The 12,259-nt window shown below is 37.7% G+C and overlaps 1 protein-coding gene across 2 annotated transcripts in view; it reads left to right on the top strand.

The window, feature by feature from the left end:
• The window catches only part of PCSK1 (proprotein convertase subtilisin/kexin type 1), a 43,704-nt gene extending 34,881 nt beyond the window's left edge, over positions 1-8,823 (top strand). Inside the window, exons 11-14 of one of the 2 annotated variants that reach the window (XM_011944291.1) lie at positions 56-213; positions 1,629-1,762; positions 4,098-4,259; positions 5,800-8,823. In XM_011944291.1, coding sequence (XP_011799681.1) covers positions 56-213; positions 1,629-1,762; positions 4,098-4,259; positions 5,800-6,165 — 820 coding nt within the window. In that variant the 3' untranslated portion in view covers positions 6,166-8,823. The remainder of the gene's footprint in view (positions 1-55; positions 214-1,628; positions 1,763-4,097; positions 4,260-5,799) is intronic. The other variant, XM_011944292.1, reaches the window with a different exon arrangement.
• The last annotated feature ends 3,436 nt before the right edge of the window (positions 8,824-12,259 follow it).

Genomic DNA, 12,259 nt, shown 5'->3' with positions numbered 1-12,259 from the left:
AATGCAAGGAAATTTGGATATACTTTATTCAATGCTCATTCTTTAATGCATTTAGAGCCCTGAAAGCTAATGGAGAAGTTATCATTGAAATTCCAACAAAAGCTTGTGAAGGACAAGAAAATGCCATCAAGTCCCTGGAGCATGTGCAATTTGAAGCAACAATTGAATATTCCCGAAGAGGAGACCTTCATGTCACACTTACTTCTGCTGCTGGTAAATTAAAAGAAAAATGTTCTAAGCCATTTAAATTTTTAAGTGTAAGTTGAATAATTCAAATAACTGATTGCTTTTGTTTGTTCTTAGAACAAAGTCTCCTAATAGATATTTTCAGGTCTTAAAAAACATGCTTATTTTTTCCTTTTTCTTGGTGTTAGATCTCCCTCTGCCCTGCCCATTCCCACTGATCCTTTGATAAGCAGAGAATGAGGCCCATTCAGATAATGCCAATTATTATAGTTTTCTGAAGTCATGCATTTTCAAACTGTGTTTACTTTTCCATTTTACTGACCTATCACTTTTCTCTTAGATAACAAATTAGTGAAAGTTACTCTGATAATTAATCAAACTCACAGATATATTCGAAACATACAAGGAGTCCGTTGAAAACTGGGAATTCAGATCCATTAGAGGAGATTCAGAAGATTAACAAATTTACCATAGTAACATGAATAAGGCCATTCTATATGCTATACGAACGCTTGCTTTTTCCTGCAGGGGCACTAATTCAGATAAGATAGTGGATGGGAAAGGACTCATGAACCATAAGCCATAATCTAACTAGGAGGAGCAGTCCCAATACTTCTTTATGTTTTAGTAGGACTCAACTGACTAAATTTGGTTTCTGTGGGTGATACGTGAGGAAAGATGAGCTATCTCTACGATCTTCCTCCTGAATGTTAACTGCTAGAGGTTTGGAATAGGCTCTGTTAATTTTGAAGTTATGCTTTCTAGATGTATTGGAATTAACCTGAAATATTGGTGGTATACTTTTTAAATTGATAGACCTACAGTTATTTAACCCTTCCACATAAAACTATTATTAATTGATCTAGAGAGGGCTTGGACTTGAAAATTTACAGGTAATCTTGTCTTTTAATATAAGAGATTGTTAAATTAATATATCTTTAAGGAATTAATTAATATATTAATTAAATAATAATTATTATTAATGATTATATAATTAAATAATAATTTTATGTCTAAATCATTATGGAATCAGGCACCTACTAAATTTTCAAGATTTCCTCTCACACCTCAGAAATGATAGTTTCATTAAAATATTTTTAGACTTTTTACTCTCTTCTTTAATTCAATGTGTAAATGTAGTTTGCTGAGTTTTCCTTATTTAAATAAACCTTAGTCAACGTATTCATTCATGCATTATTTTTCCACAATATTTATTGAGGCAAATAATATTATTCATTATTATATATGCCAGGCAATGTGCAAAGTACTATAAATAAAAACATCATATTTTTTCCTTGTGAGTGTCTCTATCCTGGTCTTATACTGAAAGGAAAGTAGGAGAACTCATCTTTTTCAGCTTTTACTTTCAGTTATCAGATGCTAGAGTGTATCCTACTGTCCGAACTATTAGGACATTCATTAAACTTGTATTTGTTTCATAGGAACTAGCACTGTGCTGTTGGCTGAAAGAGAACGGGATACATCTCCTAATGGCTTTAAGAATTGGGACTTCATGTCTGTTCATACATGGGGAGAGAACCCTATAGGTACTTGGACTTTGCGAATTACAGATATGGTAAGTGTGAATGAGAGGATGAAAAAACATAACTTACTTTTAAACACTTTGAAGCACTTTTAAGGTTGATTTCATCATTAATTAGGGCCCTGAAGAATTGTACCCCTTCTTAGTAGAAGTAAGGGAAAAGTAGATGTTTCAAGCCCTGACTGCTTGGTTATGTAGATAATATTCAAAAAGGAAGATTAGGCACCAGCCATACTATAAGAGGGGAAAAAACACTTATATAAACAATGTGACAGACTGTGGGACAAAGCCAGGGGTTCCCATGTCTGCATGCAGCCAGCCATCTGACCTATTCAGCCAACAAAACCAACCATATTCACAAAGATGCTTAAATGTTCAGACCAACTTTGGTGTGACATTCTGCCAGGGTCACATCTTAAAGGCACACTTACAATTATTCTGCAGTAGCTATTTAGACGTAGCTTAATGTTTGGAGAGATATCTTATTTAAAGTGACTTTTTAAAACAGTTTTAGTCATGAAACAAAATGAAAAGCATTTCTCATTTCTTTTTCATTCTGTTTACTAACACTCTTTGACATCCTTCTGTAATTTTAACACATATTCACAAAAATGAAAGGACAGAGCAAAAGTTAGAAAAAAGCCAAATATAGCTTATTTATTTATTTTTGCATCATTTCTCCAACATTCTCTGTAGGTGAGAATATAAATGAATAATGTTTTGGCTCTGAGTTATTCTGAGACAAAGGTGTAATAAATATCAGCAGTGTAGAATTATATGCCTAAATAAATTTTTTTTTTTTTTTGAGATGGAGTCTTGCTCTGTTGCCCAGGCTGGAGTGCAGTGGTACAATCTCAGCTCACTGCAACCTCCGCCTGCTAGGTTCAAGTGATTCTCCTGCCTCAGCCTCCTGACTAGCTGGAATTATAGGCACCCACCACCATGCTTGGCTAATTTTTGTATTTTTCCTAGAGATGGGGTTTCACCATGTTGGCCAGGCCGGTCTCAAGCTCCTCACCTCAGGTGATTTACCCACCTCGGCCTCCCAGAGTGCTGAGATTACGGGCGTGAGTCACCACACCCAGCCTAGATAACTTTTTGAAAAGAAATTATTTAAAGTTCCTGGAGATGTCAATTAAATTAATACAAATTCTATAGTCGTTTGTTACATTTTTCTCTGAGGATAGCTTTCTCCTAAAGACTGCTAAAATTTTGATTTAGAAATGGAAGTTGTAAAATGTCCTGCTCTCATAGAGCAAAAAAAAAATATTCTTAGTATATGGGCCTGTTCTTGAACTTGGTCTCTATTCTTCAACTCAATTTCACCATCAGAAAACTAAGAAAATCTATTTACCAATGTGAGATTTATTTCATGTCAAGTCTGCAAAATCTGACCTTACACTTCTAGATTTTTAAAGATATTTTAGATTTTAACACTTTATTTATAATTGTTGAGCCTCTGAAAATTATGACTATTCCCACAAATACACATTTTTTTGTAACTGAATTTATATATCTCTTTTATTTATTGTATTTTTTTGTCACTAAACTTTATAGACCTCTTTTATATATATACTATATATATACACACACACACACTTTAAGTTCTGGGATACATATGCAGAATGTGCAGGTTTGTTACACAGGTATATGTGTGCCATAGTGCTTTGCTGCACCCATTAACCAGTCATCTATATTAGATATTTCTTCTAATGCTATCCCTCCCTTTGCCCCCCACCCCCTGACAGGCCTCGTTGTGTGATGTTCCCCTCCCTGTGCCCATGTGTTCTCATTGTTCAACTCCCACTTATGAGTGAGAACATGCAGTGTTTGGTTTTCTGTTCCTGTGTTATTTTGCTGAGAATGATGGTTTCCAGCTTTATCCATGTACCTGCAAAGGACATGAACTCACTCTTTTTTATAGCTGCATAGAATTCCATGGTGCATATGTGGCACACAATTTTTAAGGGCTTATTAATGCTGGAGGTTGTTTATAATATTCCATAGAGGCTGAATTTTTCCCCAGTGGAATGTTTCTATAAGTTGATAATTGGGAAATATAATTATATTTATAGAAGGTACAGTCAGTCAGCTTTTCAAGAAAACATCCAATATGGAAAAGAAGATTTACATAGAGAGTTCTGATATTTAAATTAAATATTTGATTATGAAGCAATCAGTTTTTAAATTGTTGAACCTACAAATTGTCAGTTTTTATAGCAAGAGTGAATCCAATGATTTCTTTCACATGAAGTGCACAGAATCTTAAAATTAGACTTTTACAATGAAATCCTTCTTAGCTATTTTGAATGAGTTTGTTTTATATTATCCAAAACACACACTAAATATAGGTATGCTTATTTGTTAGTCTGGAAGAATTCAAAATGAAGGAAGAATTGTGAACTGGAAGCTGATTTTGCATGGGACCTCTTCTCAGCCAGAGCATATGAAGCAGCCTCGTGTGTACACGTCTTACAACACTGTTCAGAATGACAGAAGAGGGGTGGAGAAGATGGTGGATCCGGGGGAGGTCTGTCTGACTCTGTTCTTGGCATGTGCTCTTTTAAACTGGTGCAGACAATGTAGTCAGTGAAGCTGTACCCAACTTCCAAGCAGGAAATAAGTCAAACATGGATGGGGAGGAAAAGAAGTGACAGTGGTAAACTATTTTTTTCCATAGGATAAAACTGTATTTTTTTCATCGGATATTTTATCCAGAACTTAGAAATCACAGTTAATGAATTCAAAATTATTAAATTTCCTAAAATGAATTTTCCCCACTTTTGACAGATACCAAGTAGAAAAAAAAAAGTTGTCTTTATGCACAATCACTATATCTAACATCTGTATTGCACTTTGTTTTTAAGCATTTTCCACATTGTCTCATTAACCTATAATCCCTATAACCTAGGAAGGATAGACATTCATGTATCCATTTTGCAGAAAGAAAAACAAGGCTCAAATGACCAAATCAGGTAGGCTTTTTTTTATTAATTCATTAACTGACACTTCTTGGCAACACCAAGGAGAGCGATAGATCACACTTTTTTCTCAAAAAATTGCAGAGGATAGCTAAAGTAAGTCGTTCACATTCCTGGGTCTCAGCCTGCTGTGGCTCCTGGCTTCCTTCTCGCGGATGGTGGGAAAACCCCACATTTTCTTTGTCTCTATATCCTAGCATCTAGCACAGTGCTTCAGGTGTAACAGGTAGGTTTTCAGAATTTTCAGAACGCCCTGCTCTGAATAGGTCCAGCTCTGAGCTGGGTGTTTTGAAGATACAGAGACAAAGTACATATTCAAGAAACTTATACATGAACTGTGAAGGCCTCAGCTTGAATTCTAGTCCCATCTATAGTCTTCAAAGCAGCTTCCCTTCAGGACCTGCGTCCTGAGTACTTTTCTTCACAGTCTGGGAAGTAGGTTAACCTTGACAGTGTTTCTCACTCTGAGATTCCTTAAGGAACATTAACAGGACCCTTCTGTTCTGTTGTTATAATATTGAAACCCTTCCACAGCTGTTGACCAAGGGTTGCTTATCTGAGCTCTCAGGCTTCCTGCTCCCCAGCCGAGCACCTCAGTCTCTCCCCTGACCACTTCTTACAACTCAGTGACTAAAAGGGTAGTTCTGAAAGCAGGTGCCTCCAGGAAGGCACTCCCATGCTACCGCAACTGGTGGGTGCCTCCTATATGAATTGTTAGGTATTTTGATATCCTCTGCTTCCCAAAATGGATTCCATGACATCAGGCTGACAAGTGAAGAAAACCAACATGTACTGAGTACTTACCTATACTGTCTCATCCAGTCTTCAAAACCACCACAAATTGAGGTACTCTTATTCCACCTGACAAGTGAAGTGGAGGAAGATTTAAAAGGTTGCTAAAGGTACCCCAGATGTTAGGTAAAGGAGGGTTGAAGCCCAAGTTCATCTGGCTCCCAGTCTTGAACTCTCTCCCCTCCCCTCATTGTCTCTCAAGCAGCAGGCGGTGGTCCTGTGCTAGGGTTGCACCTAGCTTTCCTGGCCATAAATAATGAACCTTCTTCCCTTTGTGGATGGCATTCTGTGTTTCAGGAGCAGCCCACACAAGAGAACACCCTGATGTCCAAAAGCCCTAGCAGCAGCAGCATAGGGGGCCGGAGGGATGAGCTGGAGGAGGGAGCCCCTTCCGAGGCCATGCTGCGACTCCTACAAAGTGCTTTCAGTAAAAACTCGCCGCCAAAGCAATCACCAAAGAAGTCCCCAAGTGCAAAGCTCAACATCCCTTATGAAAACTTCTATGAAGCCCTGGAAAAGCTGAACAAACCTTCCCAGCTTAAAGACTCTGAAGACAGTCTCTATAATGACTATGTTGATGTTTTTTATAACACTAAACCTTACAAGCACAGAGATGACCGGCTGCTTCAAGCTCTAGTGGACATTCTGAATGAGGAAAATTAAAACAAGTGTGTGGTCCCAATTTGGAAATATTCATGCTTCTTCCTTACCCTGAAATTTTGCCTGTGTCTGAAGTGGTTGTTTTGTCATGAATTCTTATGCTTATAATATCCTTTGTGGTACCTTTTCTTTTTCTCCCTAAAATGTACATGTGAAGGGGATGAGCTCAAGCAGGAAGTTCAACTTCCAGAATTGATCACAGGTATTTCAGAACACGTCTTTCCTGTCTGCACAAGTGAAGTGTTTTGTTCTTCCTGGAGTCACAGTTGACAAAAAGCTCTTACACTACATTAGAACACTGCATTAGAGGCCATTTCAATTTTCAAAAGAAAAGGCAAAACCTGGGATGTCAATTAATTTGAAAATAATCTGCAAAGAAGGAGAAGGAGACAGAAACTGTTTCTGTTGCTTGTTCCCTGTCTTGTCCATGTGGTTCTTCAAATTTTGATGCCAAGACAGTATTTGGTAAGTCTAATGAAGGAGTTCACTGTAAGACTCATTCCCTAGATCTTTCTATTCTAAACTGTCACTCATTCCTGTAGTCAAAATCTGGTCATGTTGGGCAAAAGCTGGATTATTTAGATCTAGAAACAGACCTTGAAATCTGAATGCTCTGGTCTGAGCAATTTTGGAACATTCTTCTTTGCCTGGTGCACTGTGTCTGTGGTGCCAGAGGCATCTGTGGACCCAGAGGTGGCTATGCCTCGTGCTGCATGCCTGGTCTTTGCTCTATTTCTCCTTCTTCTGAAAGTTTTCTATACCTGTCTCCTTTCTCAGCCACAAAATAAATGTTGGGAGAAATGATTTATGCCACTTTCCCAGAAAAAATCTTACACTTGGGACTTGGCAAATTCCTAGTCACAATTTTTTCAACAATAACAGGAAACCACTCATCACACGGAGACCTAATGTAATAACAGAAAAATACTCATAATAGGGAGAAACCATGAGAAGTTTTGTTTTTGTTTTTGTTTTTTTCCAACTGTGTTCATTAGAACAGGGTGTCCTAGGTCATTGAAACTGAATGTTTATTCCTTGATACTAAAAGATCTTCTCCAATCCTAACACTGATAGAGTTCAAATTCTCATCAAATTGCTCCTAAGTTTCAAATCAGAAGACAGAAACTGGCAGGCTATGGACCTTAAATGTCCCTCAGGTAGATTTTGTTTGGTATGCAGAGTGTTTTTAAAATGTGAGTGGTTATTGAAAATATGATGTTTCACATAAAACCTGATTCTCGGACCCATCTTTGCTCATGGCAACAGTTAGCCGGAGCTGAGTAGCAGCTGCCTGATTAGATGAGCTCTGGGTCTCCATGGCATCCTGCTCCATGTTACCTAGAACAGGCACTTGATTCCTTGCTGGACAGTATCCAATAGGCATTTGATTTGGCCCACTACTACACTAAGCGAATGTGTACAAAGTGTAAATGCATTAGGAAAAAACAAACTACCCGCATCTTCTGTTAGGCAGGATCTGTACAATAATAACTATGAGTTTGCTTGTGTAATCTCACCTCACCTGGATGCTCACTAATACTAATTCATTTATTACTAACCTTCTAGCTTCCTTCTTTCAATATGCTCACAAAGTCTCCCGTCACCTACAATGCTGGCTTTCTCCCACTGAGTTTGCTGTTTGCAATTCTTCCGTGGAAGTTTGAACTTCATAAGGCCATTCATGGCATTGAACTGCTTCATGAAAAGAACACTAGAGTCTGTCATTTGCTTTGGTTTGAAGGATGGTTGGTAACACAAACTTTCACCTGCTCTTCTACCACTTGAATTTGTGTAGAATGAGGGTGTTTCCAGAGCAATGCCCATAATGCTTAGAGAATGTTCTCCTAAAAGACTTGCAGAATCACTCTGTCCTTGGAAGTTTCATATATTGTTTGATATAAAGTGTTAGATATGATTTCCAATATTGGAGCATATCAAAAAGTATTAAAACCAAAAAGGACCAGATTGCCATAGATTGGCCCAGAGAGACCAATAAATGAAAGAGTTAGTATTAAAACTCATCATTTTTCCTTTCCCAATCTCGTGCTAGATGTATAAATCTTTCTTTTTGATTCTTCCTAACAAAATATTTTCTGGGTTAAAAACCCCAACCAACTATTGGGTTGTAGCCAAAGGTTCACTCTGAAGAAGCTTTAATATTTAAATAAAATCATATTGACTGTTTCCAACCTGGAGTATAATATTCAGATATAAAACAGTTTTGTCAGTCTTTCTTAGTGCGTGTGTGGATTTTTGTGAAAATGTAAAAGAGGAAACTTATATACTATTTCCCTTGAAATTTTAAACTATATTTTCTTTACAGGTATTTATAATATGCCAATGCTTTTATCAAACAGAATTTTAAAGAGCATAATAAATTATATTAAAGAACAGAAAGTTTTCCTGAGAATAAGAAAGTTTCATCCAATAAAATATTTTTGAAAGGCATGTTCCTCTGTCAATGAAAAAAAGTACATGTATGTGTTGTGATATTAAAAGTGACATTTGTCTAATAGCCTAATACAACGTGTAGCTGAGTTTAACATGTGTGGTCTTGGTATTCTTAAGGGAACTTCCACATTATACATTTGATGTATTGACCGGAATATGTAAAATATGCTTATAAATCAGAAAAATAAATTGTTTCTCACTAAGTCAAAAGAAAAAAGCTCATGTTTCCACCACAAACAAGATCTCCCTCTTTTATTGTGTTTCCCAAATGGATTATACAAAAGAAAAGCTGAAAGTTTACATTAAGGAGTTAGCTCCTTTTTAGGAAATTTGGCTTTCTAGGAGTCAATTTAAGAATCTACCTGAACAAGGTGTGTTTTATTTTCCTCTCTAGCCCATCCTTCACTTTCTTGGCAACATGCAGAGCTTGTATGAATGAGCCTGAACTGAAATGTTGAGAAATGAACAAACTATCTAAACTAAACTAAAGGGACTTAATACCTGTAAGAGAAATGATTTCCGACAGTTTACCAAATACAACTTAGTTTATAGGCCACAGGAAAGCAGCTAAGTGTGAAATTCTTCCCAGAGATTCTCTCATTAGAACCCTCAAAGTCCTAACTTTTTCTTTTTCTGCAGAGTCTCACTCTTTTGCCCAGACTGGAGTGCAATGGTATGATCATGGCTCACTGCAGCCTCCACATCCCAGGCTCAAACAATCCTTCCACCTCAGCCTCCCTAGTAACTGGGACTACAGGTGTGCACCGCCACGTTCAGCTAATTTTTTTGTAGGGACAGGTTTTGTCATGTTGCCCAGGCTGGTCTCAAACTTTTGGGCTAAGGTGATCCACCTGCCTTAGCCTTCCAAAGTGCTGGGATTACAAGCATCAGCTGCTGTGCCAGGCCCCAGTTCCCAACTTTGATTTCTGAACTTCAGGCGCACGTCTCTCTCTTGCTTCAAACTTCCATTCCCAGAATTTCGACCCACCATCTCAGAATCTGAACTTTCTCCCCTTGGGGACTGGTTTTTCCGCATTATCCATTCTTTTGTCCTAAGTCACAATCATTCAGTCAAACTAGAATGATCTTTCAGAAATTCCAGAAAGACTTCTTTCCATCAGGATTAGTTGAAGATATTGAAGATATATCTCTATTTTCATTTCATCGATTAATCAATTAATTGATTGATTGTACATATTTAAGGTGTACAATGTGATGTTGTGATATATAAATACATAGTGAAAGGATGATTACAGTCAAGCGAATTAACATATCCATTCTCTCAGCTACCTTTTTTTCTTTTTTCTTTTGTGGTAAAAGCACCTAAACGCTAAGAAAACTCTTTAAGCAAATTTCCAGTATGTAATACATTTTTTATTAACTATAGTCCTCATGCTGTACATCACATTGCTAGACTTTTATCCTACATAACTGCAACATTATACTATTTGACCTATATCTCCCTATTTCCCCCTACCTCTCCCACCCCACTGCAACCACCACTCTACTCTATGATTCTATTTGACTTTTTAAAAATTCCACATATAAGTGATATTATGCAGCATTTTTCTTTCTGTGTCTGGCTTATTTTTCTTAGCATAATATATTCTAGGTTCACCCATTTATTGCAAGTGGCAAGATCTCCTTTTAAAGGCTGAATTTCACATATGTGTGTGTGTGTATATATATATACACATACATATATATATACAGAAATATATATGCAGAAATAGTCGTGTGTGTGTGTGTGTGTGTGTGTGTGTGTGTGTGTGTGTGTGTGTATAAAACAATTTCCACAGATGGTCTCTACTTTCTTTTGAATGTCCATCTGGTAACTGTTGGAGTCACCATGTACATGCTGTGAGTACAAACACAAATACATGCACGTGTACAAAGGATACACATTAATTCTTAAATACAAGTTTAAACTCATGAGGAGGAAGAGAAATGCTTTCCAACTGCCTTGTAATTTTCAAGGCTATAGCATTCATATAAATGATTGTTTGAATTATCCACTCTGTTCCCTCTGCCCCTGTGGACAGAGTATACTTTCCTGGACCACTGATGTTGACCATGCAATCTACTTTGGCCAATGGAATATTAATGAATGTGAAGCAAGCAGAGGCCTCAAATGTTCTTGCACAGTTTGGCTTGGCTCTTGCTTTTCAGTGACCAGTGCTATGAAGAGAGTGCGCCCCAGGAGCTACTGCCCCTTAAGCCTGCTTTCCAGAACAGATGTCTATGAACCAGATGGAAATCAAAACCACATTCTGGAAACAAGCCCAGCCAACTCATAGCACGAAGCAGAGCCATGCTGAGGAGAACAGTCTAACTAGCCTGTATGTTGTTGCTATACGTACATATTTTATAAGCATTACTCTATCATTAACGTGTCAGTAAAAGGAGGTGACTGAAATCATTATGTGCCCTTCATTCTCATGGCATGTGCCAGGGAGGCAGAGACCACTTTCCTGGTTTCTATACTGGTTCTCTCTACCATGCATGCCACTTTCAGTCAATTTGCCTGGAATGCCATAAAGCACTTTCTCTCTCCTCCAGATCCATATGCACCCCATCTCTATACACCCGCATATTGAGAGTATCTTCATTAAATATGTATCTGAACAGGGACCCCCAATCTTAAAAGGAATTCTTGTTCTTAGAAGAGGATAGAAGAAAACATCCTTAAATTTCTTCCTGCAGGGTTGTCATGATTGATCCCTTCATTTCCCATATCCCTGTCCCTAGTAGCCCCAGTGGCAGGTGATTTATAAACCTAGATGATGTCTCAGTGAGAGGAGAGTAGCCTTCGGCCTTAGTTCCGTCTTACATACTTTACAATACTTCTTGCATCATCACGTCTCCTATTCCAGGCATCACCAGGGCTCAGTCCCAAACTCATTCTTGGGGAGGGCCCAGTGCTCCCCACATATCATGGATAATTTTCAGTTCATAGTCACATTCATAGAAAAGAGTGTCATTTGAGTGTTCCATGGTAGGGTGCCTAATGTCAGTCTGTTTTGGATAAGAAAATGCTTATTGAATAGTATAAGTTTTGAGCCCAAAATGTTAAGAGAGATTTGTAATAATAAAGAAATTTATGGGCTGTTTCAATTCTCTTGCCAGAGAGAATTAGAAGGAAGAAAGCCCACCTGTGAGATCCTATCCATCCCATCAGGCCTCTCAGGGGTGGATCAAATCCATCTTGTTTATCTGAGCATCTAGGCCCTTGGCTCTGGTCATTCTTTACTAGCATTTACTAAACTCTCGTGACATGAATGAATGGCCATGAACCTGCTGATACTATTTTTACTTACAGAAACCAAAAAGGCACAAGCCTTAGCTTTTCTCAATCAGTTGCTGTAAATGATACTATTCTAATCATTAAAGGGCCAAAAATGTCTTAAAATGTATTAACAAGTTAACGGCTAGAGGTGTGGACTCTTGCGTCAGCCACAAATGAATCTGAATCCAGGCTCACCACCTTCTAACTATGTGCCATTGAGTGGGTTACCTCACCTTTCTGGGCCTTGTTTACTCATCTACAACAATTAAGTCTACCTCTTATGCATTTGCTGTTAGGATTAAATAAGATAGTGCAGACAAGTAATTTAGTTTTTTTGTTTTTTTGTTTTTGGGTTTTTTT

This window comes from Colobus angolensis, unplaced genomic scaffold (genome assembly GCF_000951035.1).
Source record: "Colobus angolensis palliatus isolate OR3802 unplaced genomic scaffold, Cang.pa_1.0 Scaffold23, whole genome shotgun sequence".
NCBI lineage: Eukaryota > Metazoa > Chordata > Mammalia > Primates > Cercopithecidae > Colobus > Colobus angolensis.
The sequence above is the reverse complement of the archived record's forward strand: the minus strand, read 5'-3'. Positions and strand labels throughout refer to the sequence as shown.